Source organism: Elephas maximus, chromosome 7, assembly GCF_024166365.1.
Source record: "Elephas maximus indicus isolate mEleMax1 chromosome 7, mEleMax1 primary haplotype, whole genome shotgun sequence".
Classification (NCBI taxonomy): Eukaryota; Metazoa; Chordata; class Mammalia; order Proboscidea; family Elephantidae; genus Elephas; species Elephas maximus.
In genome coordinates this window covers 90,283,529-90,303,080 of record NC_064825.1, presented here as the reverse complement: position 1 = coordinate 90,303,080, position 19,552 = coordinate 90,283,529, and the positions used below count along the sequence as shown (strand labels likewise).

Here is a 19,552-nt window from a genome sequence, read left to right as displayed (position 1 = left end):
TTTGGGAAAAAACTCTCTCCCATTTACCTGCCCCCTTCCCACTCTGCACTGAGTCTGAGCTGGCTTCAGAGACTTCTGCAACCCCTGGGCTGGGAATAGGACCCATCACTCACTCTGAGTCATTCTCCTGGCCTTGGAGAGGGAACAAATTAACACACAGGAAAAAATAATCTGCCAGCTCCCCTAACCCAGAAACTCAGGGAAGAAACAGCTCCTTTGCCTAAGCACAGGCATAAGGGGTCCATGGACTTTGAATGCCTTTCACCCCTGCATAGACCTGTGTGGCCCCATTACAACAGAGTAGGCCCTCATTAGCACAGTACAACAAGGTATATATCTGAAGTCTAACGTCAACTGTATCATTTATAGGGTGGAAAGGTAGGTTCGTGACATTTGGCGCTGCTCTGCCTAATAAGCAAGGTCCTCACTTACCCACATCAGGGGTCTGAGGACTGGTGGCTCCACCCATGCCACCTAGCCACCTTGGACAGGCAGCATTGGGTGCCCACAATCTGGCTGCAAAACCCACACACCTATGTGATTTAGGGAACAGGGACACATTTTCCTCACACTTAGGGGCAGTTGTCAGTCCCCCTGCCTTGCTCAGCATATGACCCCCTACTGCAGTCAGACACCTGTGCCTATACCAATCACCCCTGCTCCACTAGGACTGTAGGTGAGGGCCTGCACCACACACTTGGTGACCGACTACCTGCAACTGAGCTGAATCCATACAAGAAAGGTAAATGGACTCTTGGGCTCACATACATAGTAACAGCTCTAACCACCTGGTGACAGGACGTTAGAGCTTCAGAGGCACCAATAATCAAATAGTTCACTTGAGCAGCCTATTTTTGCATATCAAAACAAAACAATAAGCTAGGACACAGTAAGGAAACATAAATACAATAACTAATTGATGGCTTAGAGACAACAGTCAATATCAAATCACATAAAGAGGCAGACCATGATGGCTTCAGCAAACTCCAAAAACAAAGAATCAAGAAATATTCTGGATGAAGACAGCTTCCTGGGATTACCAGAGGTAGAATACAAAAGGTTAATATACAGACCTCTTCAAGAGATCAGTCAGGAGATCAGGCAAAACGCAGAGCAAGACAAGGAGCACACAAACAAAACAATACAGGAACTTAAGAAGATTAGAGAAGAGCATAATGACAAACTTAACAAGCTGCCAGAATCAACAGAGAGACAGCAAACAGAAATCCAGAAGATTAACTATAAAATTTCAGAATTAGACAACTCAATAGAAAGTCATAGAAGCAGAACTGAGGCAAATGAAGTCAGAATTAGTGAGACTGAAGATAAAGCACTTGACATCAACATGTTTGAGGAAAAATCAAATAAAATAATTTTTAAAAAGGAAGAAACCCTAAGAATTACATGGGACTCTATCTAGAGGAATAACCCATGAGTGACTGGAGTACCAGAACAGGGGGATAACAAAAGATAGAATTGTTGAAGATTCATTGGCAGAAAACTTCCTCGACATCGTGAAAGATAAGAAGATATCTATCCAAGATGCTCATTGAACCCCACACAAGGTAGATCCCAAAAGAAAGTCACCAAGACATATCATAATCAAACTTGCCAAAACTAAAGATAAAGAGAGAATTTACAGAGTAGCTGGGGATAAATGGAAAGTCATCTACAAAGCAGAGCCAGTAAGACTAAACTCTGACTACTCAGCAGAAACTACGCAGGCAAGAAGGCAGTGGGATGACATATATAATGCCTGGAAGGAAAAAAACTGCCAGCCAACAATTATATGTCCAGCAAAACTGTCTTTCAAATATGATGGTGAAATTAGAACATTTCCAGATAAACATAACTGCGGGGAATTTGCAAACATGAAAGCGAAATTACAAGAAATCCTAAAGGAGTCCTCTAGTTAGAAAATCAGTAACATCAGATGACAACCCAAGACTAGAACATAGGACAGAGCAACCAGATATCAACCCAGATAGGAAAATCACAAAAATAAATCAAAACTAAAACACTGAAAATAGGGAAACATAGACATCATTATATAAAAGATGACAACATTACAACAAAAAAGAAAAAAAAAGAGGGACTAAAAAATGTAGTCATAGCTCTTTCATGTGGAGATGAAGTCAAGGTGACATAAAGAAATAAAAGATTGATTTAAACTTAGAAAAATAGGGGTAAAAAATATTAAGGTAACTGCAAAGGAAACTAACAGTCCTACACAACAAAATAAAAAAGAAGAAAAACATAAAGATTCAGCAAATACAAAATCAATAACAATGAAAAAAGAGGAAAATAAAATACATAAAGAAAAATGACTCAGCACAGAAAATTAAGTGGAAAAGGAAACCGTCAACAACACACACACAAAAAATCACAATGACGGCACTACCTATCAATAATTACGCTGACTGTAAATGACCTAATGCACCAATAAAAAGACAGAGTGGCAGAAAGCATAAAAACACACGATCCATCTATATGCTGCCTACAAGAGACACACCTTAGACTTAAAGACACAAACAAACTAAAACTCAAAGGATGGGAAGAAAATGTATCAAGCAAACAACAATCAAAAAACAGTAGAAGTGGCAATATTAATTTCTGACAAATTAGACTTTAAAGTTAAATCCACCACAAAGGATAAGGAAGGACACTATATAATGATTAAAGAGTCAATACACCAGGAGGACATACCATATTAAGTATTTATACCTAACAACAGGGCTCCAAAATACATTTAAAAAAAACTCTAATAGCGTTGAAAAGAGAGTCAGCTCCACGATAATAGTAGGAGACTTCAACACACCACTTTCGGTGAAGGACAGGATATCCAGAAAGAAACTCAATAAAGACACGGAAGATCTAATTGCCACAATCAACCAACTTGACCTCATAGACATATAGAGAACACTCCACCCAACAATAGCCGAGTATATTTTCTTCCCCAACACACATGGAACACACTCCAGAACAGACCAAACATTAGGCCATAAAGAAGCCTTAACAGAATCCAAAGCACAAAATATTACAAAGCATCTTTTCTGACCATAAAGCCATAAAAGTAGAAATCAATAACAGAAAAAGCAAGGAAAACAAATCAAACACATGGAAACTGAACAATGCCTTGCTCAAAAACTACTGGGTTATAGAAGAAATGAAGGACAGAATAAACAAATTCACAGAATCAAATGAGAATGAAAACATATCCAACCAGAACCTTTGCGACACAGCAAAAGCAATGCTCAGAGGTCAATTTACAGCAATAAATGCATACATCCAAAAAGAAGAAAGGGGCAAAATCAAAGAATCAGCCCTACAACTCAAACAAATAGAGAGCAGCAAAAGAAGTCCTTGTGCACCAAAAGAATGCAAACAATAAAAATTAGAGCAGAATTAAATGAAATAGACAACAGAAAAAAAGAGTTAACAAGACCAAAAGCTGGTTTTTGAAAAGATCAATAAAATTGAAAAACCACTGGCCAAAGTGACAAAAGAAAAACAGGAAAGGAAGCAAATAACCCAAATAAGATGAGACAGGTGATATCGCAACTGAGCCAACTGAAATTAAAAGAATCATAATAGAGCACTATGAAAAATTGTACTCTAACAAATTTGAAAAACTATAGGAAATTGGACACATTTCTAAAAACTCACTACCAACCTAAACTAACACAAACAGAGGTAGAACAACTAAATAAACCTACGACAAAAGAAGAGATTGAAAAGGTAATTAAAAAACTCCCAACAACAACAAAAAAACTCTGGCCCTGATGGAGAATTTTACCAAACTTTCAGAAAATAGTCAATACCACTACTACTAAAGGTGTTTCAGAGCATTAAAAAGGATGGAATACTCTCAAACTCATTCTATGAAGCCAGCATAACCCTGATACAAAAGCCAGGTAAAGACACAACAACAAAAAATTACAGAACAATATCCCTCATGAACGTAGATGCGAAAATTCTCAACAAAATTCTAGCCAATAGAATTCAACAACATATCAAAAAAACAATACACCATGATCAAGAGGGATTCATACCATGTGTGCAGGGATGGGAAACCTTGGTGGTGCAGTGGTTAAGTGCTACAGCTGCTAACCACAAGGTCAGCAGTTTGAATCCACCAGGCGCTCCTTGGAAACTCTACCGGGCAGTTCTACTCTGTCCAACTGATAGAGACAGAAACAACTTGAGGGCAACGGGTTTGGTTTCAGGTTTTGGTTCAGGGATGGTTCAACATTAGAAAAACAATCAATGTAATCTATCCTATAATAAAACAAAAGACAAGAACCACATGGTCTTATCAATTGATGGAGAAAAGTCATTTGACAAAGTCCAAAACCCATTCATGATAAAAACTCTCAGCAAAATAGGAATTAGAAGGGAAATTCCTCAACATAATAAAGGGCTTTTATACAAAGCCAATAGCCAACATCATCCTAAATGGAGAGACTCTGAGAACATACCCCTTGAGAACATGAACCAGATAAAGATGCCCTTTATCACCACTCTTATTCAACATTGTGCTGGAGGTTCTAGCCAGAGCAATTAGGCTAGAAAAAGAAATAAAGAGTATCCAGAGTGGTAAGAAAGCAGTAAATGTATCTCTATTTGTAGAAGACATAATATTATACACAGAAAACCCTAAAGAATCCACAAGAAAACTACTGGAAGTAAGAAGAGTTTAGCAAGTATCAGGATACAAGATAAACATACAAAAATCGGTTGGATTCCTCTACACCAACAAAGACAACTTTGAAGAGGAAATCACCAAATCAGTACCATGTACAATAGCCCCCAAGAAGATAAAATACTTAGGAATAAATCTAACCAGAGACGTAAGAGATCTATACAAAGAAAACTACAAGACACTGTTACAAGAAGCCAAAAGAGACATACATAGCGGAAAAACAAACCTTGCTCATGGATAGGAAGACTCAACATTGTGAAAAGGTCCATTCTACCCAAAGCAATGTACAGACACAAAGCAATCTCGATCCAAATTCCAAGGGCATTTTTTAATGAGATGGAGAAACAAATCACCAACTTCACAGGGAAAGGGAAGGGACCCCAGATAAGTAAAGCATTACTGAAGAAGAATAAAGTGGGAGGCCTCCCAATACCTGATTTTAGAACATATTGTACCACCACAGTAGTCAAACAGCCTGGTATTGGTACAACAACAGATACATACACCAGTGGAACAGAATAGAGAATCCAGAGATAAATTCATCCACCTATGAGCAGCTGGTATTTGACAAAGGCCCAAAGTCCATTAAATGGAAAAAAGATAGTCTCTTTAACAAATGGTGCTGGCATAACTGAATATCCATTTACAAAAAAAATGAAACAAGACCATACCTCATACCATGCAAAAAAACTAGCTCAAAATGGATTAAAGACCTAAACATGAAATCTAAAATCATAAAAATCATGGAAGAAAAAATAGGGATGATGCTAGGAGCCCTAATACATAGCATAAACAGAATACAAAACATTACTAACAATGCACAAACACCAGGAAAAAAAAAAAAAAAAAAACTAGATAACTGGGAGCTCCTAAAAATCAAACTCTTATGCTCATCAAAAGACTTCACCAAAAGAATAAAAAGACAGCCTAGAGACTGGGAAGAAATTTTTGGTTATGGCATACCCAGTCAGGGTCTAATCTCTAAAATGTACATGATACTGCAAAGACTCAACAACAAAAAGACAACTAACATAATTAAAAAATGGGTGAAGGATATGAACAGACGCTTCACCAAAGAAGACATTTGGGCAGTTAATAGGTACATCATTAGCCATTAGAGAAATGCAAATCAAAACTACAATGAGATACCATCTCATTGTACAACAAAGCCAGCACTAACCCAAAAAACACAAAATATTAAATGCCAGAGAGGTTATGGAGAGACTGGAACACTTACGCACTGCTGAGTGGGAATGTAAAATGGTACAACCATTTTGGAAATCAATTTGGCGCTTCCTTAAAAAGCTAGAAATAGAAGTACCATGTGATCTAGCAATCCCACTCCTTGGAATATATCCTAGAGAAATAAGAGCCATCACACGAATAGATATATGCACACCCATGTATACTGCAGCACTGTTCACTGTAGCAAAAAGATGGAAACAACCTAGGCACCCATCAATGGATGAATGGATAAACAAATTATGGTATATTCACACAATAGAATACTACGCAATGATAAAGAACAATGGATCCGTGAAACATCTCATAACATGGATGAATCTGGAAGGCATTATGCTGAGTGATATTAGTCAGTCTCAAAACGACAAATATTGTATGAGACCATGACTATAAGAACTCAAGAAAAGTTTTAACCACAGAAGAAAATATTTTTTGATGGTTATGAGGGTGGGGAGGGAGGGAAAGGGGTATTCACTAACTAGATAGTAGACAAGAATTACTTTAGGTGAAGGAAAGGACAAGACACAGTACATGGGATGTCAGCAGAACTGGACTAAACCAAAAGCTAAGAAGTTTCCTGAATAAAAAACAAAAAAAAAACCAAACAATTCAAGGGACAGAATAGCCAGAATGGGGGTCTGGGGAGCATGGTTTCAGGGGACATCTAGGTCAATTGGCATAAAAAAGTTTATTGAGGAAGTGTTCTGCATCCCAATTTGGTGAGTTGGTGTCTGGGGTCTTAAAAGCTAGCAAGCAGCCATCTAAGATGCATCAATTGGTCCTAACCCACCTAGAGCTAAGGGAATGAAGAATACCAAAGACATAAGGAAAAGATGAGCGCAAGAGATGGAAAGGGCACATAAACCAGAGACTGCATCGGCCTGAGACCAGAAGAACCAGATGGTGCCCGGCTACCACTAATGACCTCCCTGACAGGGAACACAACAGTCTGTGACAGAGCGGGAGAAAAGTGGGGTGCAGAACTCAAATTCTAGTAAAAAGACCAGACTTGATGGTCTGTGGCTGGAGGGACCCTGGAAGACATGGCCCTGGACTCTCTGTTAGGCCAGAACTAAAACCATTCCTGAAGCCAACTGTTCAGGCAAGGATTAGACTGGACTATAAGACATAAAATGATACTGGTGAAGAGTGTGCTTCTTGGCTTGAGAAGACACATGAGACTGAATGGGCAGCTCCTGTCTGGAGGCTAGATGAGAAGGCAGAAGGGGACAGAAGCTGGCTGAATGGACACTGAAAATTCAGAGTGGAGAGGAGAAGTGTGCTGTCACATTGTAGGGAGAGCAACTGAGGTCAAATAACGAGTGTGTATAAGTTTTTGTATGATAAACTGTCTCAAATTGTAAACTTTCACTTAAAGCACAATAAAAAAAAAATCCTAGAATGAAATGAGAATGAAAACACATCATAACAAAATCTCTGGGACACAGCAAAGGCAGTGCTCAGAGGTCAATTTACAGCAATAGATGACACATCAAAAAAGAAGAAAGGGACAAAATCAAAACATTAGCTACACAACTTGACCAAATACAAAGAGTACAGCAAAAGAAGCCCACAACAACCAGAAGAAAGAAAATAATAAAGATCAGAGCAGAAATAAATGAAATAGAGAATGGAAAAACAATAGAAAGAATCAACAAAACCAAAAGTTGTTTCTTTGAAAGGATCAACAAGGTTGGCAAACCATTGGCCGAAATGACAAAAAAAAAAAAAAAAGGAGAGGACGTAAATAGCCCAAATAAGAAATGAAATGTGGGACATTACAACAGACCCAACTGAAATAAAAAGGATCATAATAGAGTACTATAAAAAACTATACTCCAACAAATATGAAAACCTAGAGGAAATGGAGAAATTTCTAGAAACACACTACCTATCCAAACTAACACAAACTGAATTCAAAAATCTGAACAGGCTCATAACAAAAGAAGAGACTGAACAGATAATAAAAAAAATCCCCAACAACAACAAAAAAAGCCCTGGCTGAGATGGCTTCCCTGGAGAATTCTACCAAACGTTCTGAGAAGAGCTTACACCAGTATTATTCAAACTATTTCAGAACGTAAAAATGGAAGAGATACTTTTGAATTCATTCCATGAAGCCAGTATAACCCTAATACCAAAACCAGGCAAAGACACCAAAAAAAAAAAAAAAAAGAAAGAAAGAAAAAGAAAGAAAATTACAGACCGATCTCTCATGAATACAGATGCAAAAATTCTCAACAAAATTTCAACCAATAGAATTCAGCATCATATAAAAAAAAATAATACACCATGACCAAGTGGGATTCATTACCATGTATGCAAGGATGGTTCAACATTAGAAAAACAATGTAGTCCATCACATAAATAGAAGAATCACATGATTGTCTCAACTGTGCAGAAACGGCATTCAACAAAGTCCAACACCCATTCCTGATAAAAACTCTCAAGAAAATACATATAGAAGGGAAAATCCTCAACATAATAAAGGGCATCTATACAAAGCCAACAGCCAACATCATTCTTAATGAAGAAAGGCTGAAATCATTTCCTTTGAGAATAGGAACACAACAAGAAAGCCTTTTATCACCACTCCTATTTAGCATTGTGCTGGAAGTCCTAGCTAGAGCAATAAGGCAAGAAAAAAAAAAAAAAAAAAAAAAGGCATCCAAACTGGTAAGGAAGATGTAAAACTGTCCCTATATATGGATGCTATGATACTATACAAAGAAAAACCAAAAGGCTCCATGAGAAAACTACTGGAACTAACAGAAAGATTCAACAGAGCAGCAGGATACAAGATAAACATACAAAAATCATTTGGATTCCTATAGACCAAGAAAGAGAACTAAAAAAAGGAAATCAGGAAGCAATACCATTTATAATAACCTTTAAAAAACAAAAAACCTTAGGAATAAATCTAACCAGGGATGTAAAAGACCTATACAAAGAAAACTACAAAACACTGCTGCAAGGTCTGCAAAGTGACCTACAAAAATGGAAAAACATACCATGCTCATGGATAGATAGACTCAACATTATGAAAATGTCAATTCTACTCAAAGCAATCTACAAATACAATGCAATTCTGATCCAAATACCAACAGCGTTCTTTAAAGAGATGGAAACTAATCTTTAACTTTATATGGAAAGAGGTCCCTGATAAGTAAAGCAGTATTGAAGAAACATAAAGTAGGAGGACTTGCGCTACCTGACCTCAGAATCTACTATACAGCAATGGTAGTCAAAACAGCCTGGTACTGGTACAACGACAGATACATTGACCAACGAAACAGAGTTAAGAACCCAGATGTAAATCCATCCACCAATGTTCAACTGATCTTCCACAAAGGACCAAAGTCCATCAAATGAGGAAAAGACAGTCTTTGTAACAAATGGTGCTGGTAAAACTGGGTGTCCATCTGCAAAAAAAAAAAAAAAAGAAACAGGACCCATACCTCACACCATACACAAAAACTAATTCAAAATGGATCAAGGACCTAAATACGAAACCAAAAACTAGAAAGGTCATAGAAGAAAAAAATACTGTCAATGCTAAAGGTCCTAATACACGGCATTAACAGGATACAAACTATAACTAATGATATACAAACACCAGAAGATAAACTAGATAAATGGGATCTTCTAAAAATTAAACACTTATACTCATCAAAAGATTCCACCAAAAAAGTAAAAAGAGTACTTACAGGCTGGGAAAAAATTTTTGTCTATGACAAATCTGACAAAGGCCTAATCTCTAAAATCTACAGGAAAATCCAACACCTCTACAACAAAAAGATAAATAATCCAATTAAAAAATGGGCAAAGGATATGAACGGACACTTCACCAAAGAAGACATTCAAATGGCTACCAGAAACATGAGGAAATGCTTGAGATCACTAGCCACTAGAGAAATGCAAAGCAAAGCCACAATGAGATACCATCTACCCCAACATTACTGGCATGAATCATAAACAGAAAATAACAAATGTTGAAGAGGCTGCCGGGGGATTGGAACTCTTATGTACTGCTCGTGGGAATGCAAAATAGTACAACCATTTTGGAAAATGATATGGCACTTCCTTAAAAAGTTAGAAATAGAAATACCATATGATCCAGCAATTCCACTCTTAGAAATATATCCTAGAGAAATAAGAGCCATCACAGGAACAGACACATGCACACCCATGTTCACTGCAGCATTGTTCATAATAGCAAAAAGATGGAAACAACCTAGGTGCCCGTCAACAGATGAATGGATAACAAAACTATGGTACATACACACAATGGAATACTATGCAACTATGAAGAACAATGATGAATCTTTAAAGCATCTCACAACATGGATGAATCTGGAGGACATTATGCTGAGTGAACTAAGTCAATCACAAAGGACAAATATTGCAGGAGACCACTACTATAAAAAATGAAAAGGTTTACACATAAAAAACAATCTTTGATGGTTACGAGGGAGGGGAGGGGTGGGAGGGAAAAACACTAGGTAGATAGATAAGTGAAACCTTGGTGGAATAGTGGTTAAGAGCTATGTCTGCTAACCAGAAAGTCAGCAGTTCGAATCCACCAGGCGCTCCTTGGAAACCCTATGGGGCAGTTCTACTCTGTTCTCTAGGGTTGCTATGAGTCAGAATTGACTTGAGGGCAAAGGGTTAGGTTTTTTGGTTTGGTGAAGGGTAAGACAGTACACAATACTGGGTAAGCCCACACAACTAGTCCAAGGCAAGGTCATGGAAGCTTCATAGATATATCCAAACTTCCTGAGAGACCAAATTACTGGGCAGAGGGCTCTGGGGACCATGGTCTTGGGAAACATCAAGCTGAATTTGTGTAACAGACCTTATAAAGAAAATGTTCTACATTCTACTTTGGCGAATAGCATCTGGGGTCTTAAAATCTTGTGAGCGGCCATCTAAGATAGTCCACTTGTGTCACCCCATCTGGAGCAAGGGAGAAAGAAGAAAACCAAAGGCACAAGGGAAAGATGAGTCCAAAGGACTAATGGCCCACAACTACCACAGCCTCCACTAGACTAAGTCCAGCACAACCAGGTGGTGCCTGGCTACCACCACTGACTGCTCTGACAGGGATCACAATAGTGTCCCAGACAGAGCTGGAGAAAAATGTAGAACAAAATTCTAACTCACGCACACACACAAAAAAGACCAGACTTACTGGTCTGACAGAGATTGGAGAAACCCCAAGAGCATGGCCTCCAGACACACCTATATAGCTCAGTAATGAAGTCACTCTTGAGGTTCACCCTTCAGCCAAAGATTAGGCCCATGAAACAAAATGAGACTAAATGGGCACACCAGCCCAGTGGCAAGGACGAGAGGGCAGGAGGGGACAGAAAAACTGGTAATGGAGAACCCAAGGTCAAGAAGGGGAGTGTTGACATGTTGTGGGGTTAGCAACCAAAGTCACAAAACAATATGCGTAGTAACTGTTTAATGAGAAACCTGTTTGCTCTGTAAACCATCTAAAGTGCAATTAAAAAAAAAAAGTACAGCCAGTACGCTCCTTAGAAGCAAGGATGGAGAGACTTTATCACATGTACTTTGGACATTATCAGGAGGGAGCAGTCGCTGGAGAAGGACATAATTCTTGGTAAAGGGTCAGTGAAAAAGAGGAAGACCCTCAACGAGATGGATTAACACAGTGGCTGTAACAACAGACTCAAGCATAACAACAATTGTGAGGATGGTGGAGTTGCTGAGTTGGAACGGACTCGACAGCATCTAAGAACAACAATAACAGATGCAGATGACTGGGTCTTTTCTCTGTAGAGCAGCTGGTGGGTTCGAACCATCGACCTTCTGGTTAGCTGTCTAGCGCTTAACCACTATGCCACCAGGGGTTCTTTTGTTTTTGCAGAGGGCACCTTCAAGACAGTAGGACTTGAAGAGGAGGGAATTACATTTCAATTACGCAAAGAATGAGAGTATATTCTAATCTTTCTCTAGGCACGATGACCTGGCAAAGAACATCTTCTTTCAGAGTACTGGGTGTAAAGCTTTCTCTGTCTATGCAACTCCCTATATGAGTAGTTCTCGTTCCAACTCAGAGTTTCTAAACTTTGTTGTAATTAAAGTTATTGTAGTGATACTTACAGGTACTGAGACAAGGCTACGGAAAATCAACTGCTGATCCTGTATATGGGTACTAAATATTTGCCTATTGAAATTACAGAAAACAGGAGATAAAGGAGTTATAACCAGTTGAGTAAAATTCGGGTCAAATGTCACCTTCTCTACGAAGCCTTTCTATCACCTCAGGCCCTAGACACACAGATTATAAATTTACAGAATTGCATTTGGGTGCTCGAATAGCACTTACCATCAGTTTAAACTGACTGAGGGTAGGGGCCATTAACTTTGACTCCTCCATGCTTATGAACAGTAGATACTTATGACTGTCAAATGAATCATGCATTTCAACATTTTACTTTTCACATTACCAGAAAATCAGGTAATTTTCAAAATATTACCTCTAGCCTAGACAGATTTCTGTCCACAAAGAAGAGCCAATATAGACTATTCTTTCTTTCTAAACTGTTTTATCATTTGGCATCATTCCAGATTATGAGTAGATTACATATTACTTCTCAGCTTCATCTGGTTGGGCTGTTATGCCAGTTAACAGTTTATTGCCTTTCAGCTCCAAATTTACCCTTGAATACCTGCTCTAAAATAATGAATGATTCTGTTAAGCTTTATAACTCCTTTATAGCTAGTATGCTATTAAACTTTCTCTGTAGAAGGCACCAGATGGACATCGCTAGTTCTAGCTGTTGCACGGTTGGTGAGCAGGTATGGAGACATCCAGTAGTGCTTTGCCCCAGCCATGTGCTCAGAATGGCAGCCCGCGCTTGGCCTGGTGACCCCCTCCCTATGGGTCTCCCACACAGATACCACGTGCTCCAGGGCTCCCACTACAGTGGTACCCTGACTCGCTGGCTAAGTCTGGCCTACACCTTGGAAGGTTGCTTCCTATTTGTCCGGCAACAGTGGACAGCTCTGGTCTGGGCAACCTTGCAAACTTCTCCACCATCTGGTGGGCAGCAACCACATCTCTAATTGGACCCTGACTGATAACAGTTGTCAGTGTAGAAGCCTGGAGCCTCTTAAAAGCTGAGTTAACTACTTTTGGTTCTGAATTTGGACCAGATTAAAAATGACTTATTAAAGGCAAAATGTTCTATATATTCTTATCCCTATAGGCACTAAGCCCCTAAATTTTCTTAAGCTACTATATTTCTAAGCATTCCATTCAAAGGTACAAGTTGTAACACTTCAGCAGCATTTCAGATTAAGTCATTGTCCGTAATGACAAAAATTCTTCAGTACTTTCTTCACACTATTACCAGAAAGGCACAAAGCGAACCACTACAGATTAAACATAAATTAAGAATGGTTCTGTAGTAAAGACAAGGAGCTCTGGTGACGCAGTGGCTAAAACACTCGACTGCTAACCACCTGCCAGTCCTCAGAAAGATGTGGCAGTCTGCTTCTGTAAAGATTATAGCCTTGGAAACCCTATGAGGCAGTTCTACTCTGTCCTATAGGGTTGCTAGGAGTTGCAATCGACTCGTTGGCAGTGGATTTGGTAATAAAGACATTAGTGTTATCACTGAAGGACAAGACCTTCAGTTATTTCAAGTAGAAAACAAGATCCGGTAACCTAGAACTATCCTAGCAGCAGTATCACAACTTAGAAGGCTGTATATTGCAATGTGGTGAGCTTGAGCCTTGGTGCTACATGAACCTAGGTTCAAATCCCTGTTGTGGCACTTATAAACTATGTGCCTTTGGCCAAATTCCGTAATCTCTGAGTTTGTTTCCTTATCCTACCTTGCAACTGTTGCAAGGTAGGATATACCTACTTTATACAATTGAGAAGATTAAACAAATGAGCAACCACTAACCAGCTGCCATCAATTCCTACTCATGGCGACCCCATGTGTTGCAAAGTAGAACTGCACTCCATGGTGCTTTCAAGGCTGTGACCTTTCAGAAACAGATTACCAGGTCTTTCTTCTGAGGTGCCTCTGAGTGAGCCACCAATCTTGATTAGTAGTGCTACACTTCCCTCTTGTTTGCTCATTTTACAGATAAGACTATTGAGGCACAGAAATAAAGATTTTGCCAAGGGCACAATAATTTATAGATAAAACTGAAACTAGGCTTAAAAACCTCTTAAGTAATGTAAACTTAGGAAATGTGTCCTGAAAACCAGTAGTTCTATTGAAAAGATAAGAACTTATTCAGAAAGTGCCACCCTATAGCTTCCTGATAAACACCATTCCTCATCAAACAGACTGATGCTGAACCTCTTATAAAAAGTGGAGAATATGTGCAATTTATGCAATTATAAATTTATATAATACTATATGCTTTATAAAGTGCAATTTAACTAGTGTTATTTCATTTGGTCACAACACTCCTGTCTTTAAAAAGACCTTTATCTTTTAGTGATAGGACTAATGAAGACTTACATAAACTAAGAAATTTCAGAAATATAAATTATTTTAGGTAGGAATAAAAGCTAATCACGATTAATGGCTTTGCTAATAATTTCTCAACTTTTAACAAAATCCCAAGAGTCCCTTAATCGTATATATCATATGCAGTAAAGGTTAAATTAGAGGTTTAAAACATACTCACTTTCTGAGGAAGAAAAAGCCTGCTTGGACTTGTTGAAAAGAATACACGTGTGATAAATGTGAAAATAAACTTGATATGATCAAAGAAAGAAATGAATGCTGAGGCTAATAATCATTTTTTCAAAATATATTTTTACACCTTATAATTTTGATTGAACGGTGTCTTCAATTATTACAAGTCTAGATAAACCATACCTGTCCTCCACCCTGCCTGCCTCCGTCTCCCAAAACAATCGAGACACTGGAAGGGACCGGGGGGCACATACACACATATAAAACTACTTAAAATCATTTTGTTAAAAGATTGCTGTTTTTCACATTTACATAACGTTTACTAAATGACTTCTGAAATATACCACCTGCTGTACATAATGCGTCAGAATCTTAATCCTTTTGATATTGGCGATGCGGCCACGGGGGATTGCACTGGGAATTACATCACTGCTGCGGCATTATCTGACCAACACACCCCACTGCAAACTGCTAACATATCACAGGGTGCTCACGTGTCTAACATTCCTCATTCTCTCCCTTCTTGAAGCCCCTGACCTAGTGCAGATGCTCATCAACTCAGCTTTCATTACAGAAAAGGCTTCCAGTGGTTCTTGCCTGACTCTAGTCCTCTTCCTGTTTTGATCTACCTTGCCTCTTGTGGTCAGACTAATCTTGTTCTGTACTGTTACATCCTTCTTCAAAAGTCAACAAAAAGTTTCCTACTAATGTCATATTTAAATTAATGGTTAATTCTTAACTGCAACACACTTGGTTCTTTCATTTCTTCACTTCACCTAAGACAAAGTCCTTCATGATGCAATGTATAATGAGGACACATTTTTATTCGAAATTTAAGATTTAATTGAGATTTAAGATTTAAATGCCATTTTTATCTCTCCCATACTCTTTTTACAGTATATTAATTCATAGCACCACTATCTTTCAATAAAAGGTTAGGAAAGTAGGTTTACTTTTAGCATAATGTGCATATATGGCTGGCCTTTACAATTTAGATAAAAAATGCAAAAATGAAAAAAAAATTCTAAAAATGAAGTTCCACTTGACACTATATAAAACACCTATAGTAGTATATATCAATATATTATTACTGTTTCAAACAAAGGAGTCTGGCCAGCATACACTAATTATTTTAATCTGGCACAAATGGTTAGTGAGCAAGCTGTGTTTGTAAATATTAACTAGAAGTTGCAACCACAAAGCAGGGCTTTTTTGACTTATAAAGTCTAATATTCACTGATGTTTTTATATTCCCCACAAGTTAACTGGAATGTGTGCTGCCTTTTCCTTAGAAGTCTTCCAAATATTTTATTCATATTCCTGTGTAAATGAGAAAAAAGATGACCAGGTATAACATTTCATTATTACACCCACTGAGTGTGTGCTACCTATCAGCAACCAAAAAAACCAAACCCATTGCTGCCGAGTCAATTCTGACTTACAGCGACCCTATAGGAAAGAGCATCACTGTGCCAGAGTTTCCAAGAAGCAGCTGGTGGATGTGAACTGCCAACCTTTAGGTTAGCAGCCACGCTCTTAACCACTGTGCCACCAAGGTTCCAGTACTACAAATAAATTAGTAGAATGATGTAGAAAGGAGCCTGCTCACGCAACACACAGTTCATTCTTTATAATGGATACCATGATCCTTTCTCAAATCAGTGCTAACCTTTGTCATCATGCTGCAAAAGAATTCCTTTTAGAAACGACAATTTCTTTATATAAACCTAGTCAGTATAGAATTATTAGAGAAATATTTTAGTTGGAATGAATAAGCATCTGTACCAAAAGCTGCAGGAGAAGTTAAACCATGAGAAGTTCACTAGATGAAAATCCTGGCTGTGACGTCCATACGGAATTAAAATGTCTTAAGTTTATATAGCATTTCTCCTGTGAAGTTCACAACTCTGTAAGGCAGGCTGGGGCAGGTATTAACTCCCACTTCAACTACAGGGGAACCAATGGACTATGTACTGTTCATGCAAGTCAGTCTATGGGAGAAGAGAATTCCAAACAAAGCCTTATTTATGGCTGTTACTCTGATAACTTCCTAAACTAAGAAATTTTTTAAAAAATTAGGTGGAATATAAATTTAGGTCAGATGTAAAAATTAGAAAAAACAAATAATTTCAGTTAAAACTCATCTCAAAAACAATGTAAAAGTTATTTTCTAAATAGCATTTGTTTATAATTTTCAGTATAACTGTAATATGACAAAAGTTCTAGAAACTTTTTTTTTTTTTTTAAAGTTTGTTAATCCTGAGTAATCGGATTAAGTATCCACGTAACAATTGACATACTGGGGCTCTATTTTAGAAGGCGCTCTTGTTAGGGATTAAGTACATTGTGTCATATCACACACCTTGTACCATATAGTCTTTCTTCTGCTGATTGATGTCAGCAGACACTAACTCCAGCTTTTCTGTGACTACTGCTGTTAGGAAACCCTGGTGGCGTAGTGGTTAAGTGCTATGGCTGCTAACCAAGAGGTCGGCAGTTCAAATCTACCAGGTGCTCCTTGGAAACTCTATGGGGCAGTTCTACTCTGTCCTATAGGGTCGCTATGACTATGAGTCGGAATGGATTCGATGGAGGGGGTTCGGTTTGGTTTACTGTTGTTAGCTGCCATAGAGTCCGTATAGTGACCCCATGTGACTGGTTAACCAAATTACCATTCATTAACATCCAACTTAAGTTATATATACTACTCATTAACATTCAATTTGTCATCTATCTTGCTAGTTGTAGCAGTGTTGCAAAAAAAAAAAAAAGGAGAAATAAGCTCTTTCTAACCTTTAGAACGGAGCCCTGGTGGCACAGTGGTTAAGAATTCTGCTGTTAACCAAAAAAGGTCGGCAGTTTGAATCCGCCAAGTGCTCCCTGGAAACCTTACGAAGCAGATCTACTGTCTTATAGGGTTGCTATGAGTCAGAATCGACTTGATGGCAACTGATTTGTTTTTTTGGTTTTAACCTTTGTAATAATTAGTAAAAGTTTTACATTATCAAATGAATAAAAAGAATAGGTCTCACCTGCTCTGCTTCATGAGTCATCTTCTCCGGCTCATTCTCTAAAACGTTACTTCCCTAATGTCATGTGAATTTAAATTCCTAGAGCCCTGGTAGCTCAGTGGTTAAGAGGTTGGCTGCTAACCCAAAAAGGTTGGCAGTTCTAATCTACTAGCCACTTTGTGGAAACGCTATGGGGGAGTTACTCTGTCCTATAGGATCCTATGAGTTGGAACTGCCTCAATGGCAATGGGTTTGGTTTTGTTTGTTTTCCTCCTATAGAGTCCCTTGTAGACTGTTCCAGGTCAATTACTGATCTACTTCAATTTTTAATAACTTCTATGTCTTAGCACTTAAGAGACAATAAGATATTTTATATTTTCTCATTTTATTGTACAATACAAACTTGGATAAAATGCATTAAGAAACATTTTGTATTTAAATCAACACTGACATAACATGTTTTTTTTAGGAGATAACACAATTTATTTACATATATTCCCAATTCAGAATGAAGGTGAGGAGCTCACATCTGAAGGTTTAGATATTTCAACTATAGTTTTTCATTCAAGCAAACACAACTCTTTTGGTTGTCTTTTTTGTTTCTTTATTCTGTCTCTTTAGAAGTTCACAGTGTTATAGAAGTGAAAAATAAGACTGATAAGAAACCACTCTAAAATATATGGCTTTATGTTTTTTATGTACATAAAAAATTCAATAATGTTGTCACAACCCCTAATTTGATGTGATCCTTATTATTTATTTATCCAGAATAAACTTCTGTACATATTAAATTATTCAAGTACATCTAGAGCAGTGCTTGTAAAAGTGAGGTCCCACTGCTAGATTAACGGTCATCTCTTTGAAGACCACTTCTAACTTTAACACAATTAAGTTAGATTTCAAACAATTTCTTTATTTCACAATTTAGCATATAATCTTAAATATTCTAAAACTCTCAAACGAGCCAAACACACAATTTGATTTACACCTACTAAACACTCCTTTTGTACAGCACCAGAAGTTAACAGATCTGCCTAGCCAAATGTTCTCTTCCCTTCATTAGTTATAGTTTATCATTTATTTCTACCACATTAAATCCAAACTGATAATGAAGACGACTTAGGTCAAACTTTTACTTTAAATAAATAAACATTTTATCCACTTTGCCCTTAAATATCCTAATTCTTTTCTATAGTGTATGTTTCTTGGTAACACCTATACAATTAGCTGAGCCAAAGACCGACTTCTTATCTCTCAGGACTAGGCAAGCCGGATAGGATTCTCTAGGTTGGCTTTAAAACTTTTAAGAAACCTGGTAGCCAGTTCATCGTCTACCACTCGGCTGTCACTTGACATTGTGACTGTTATGAGTTGGTGCTGCTGCAGTTTGGCATTGCCTTCTTCATCTTGAGTGAGCTTCAGAACAGGCCGGAATCTCCCAACAGCCAAAATACAGGCCTGAGGTGGGTTGATCACTGCAATAAATTCATCGATGCCAAACATCCCCAGGTTGGAAACACTAAGGAAGAAAAGAAAAAAAGCTCTGAAGGTAGCAGGTCCTTAAACAAAGTATCCTTATCCTGAAGCATGCATTTTTACTTTACAAAAAAAAAACCGTTACTGAACCTTATATTGAGTTATTCAAATACCAAAGAACATGTATCATTGTTTTTAGGTGCCCTCGAGTTGGTTCCAACTCAGAGCAACCCCGTGTACCACAGAACGAAACACTCCCGGTCCTGCACCATGCTCACAATCATTGTTATGCTTGAGCCCATTATTGCGGCTGCTGTGTCAATCCATCTCGTTGAGGGCCTTCCTCTTTTCTGATGACCCTGTACTTTACTGGGTATGACGTCACTCTCCAGGGACTGATCCCTCCTGACAACATGCCCAAAGTAAGA

General features: G+C 38.0%; 1 protein-coding gene across 2 annotated transcripts in view; it reads right to left on the bottom strand.

The window, feature by feature from the left end:
• Nucleotides 1–18,032: 18,032 nt before the first annotated feature.
• Nucleotides 18,033–19,552, bottom strand: part of PDHX (pyruvate dehydrogenase complex component X) — an 81,011-nt gene continuing 79,491 nt past the window's right edge. For both annotated transcript variants that reach the window (XM_049889412.1, XM_049889411.1), the window contains exon 11: nucleotides 18,033–19,167. In XM_049889412.1, the coding sequence (XP_049745369.1) occupies nucleotides 18,909–19,167 (259 nt within the window). In that variant the 3' untranslated portion in view covers nucleotides 18,033–18,908. The remainder of the gene's footprint in view (nucleotides 19,168–19,552) is intronic.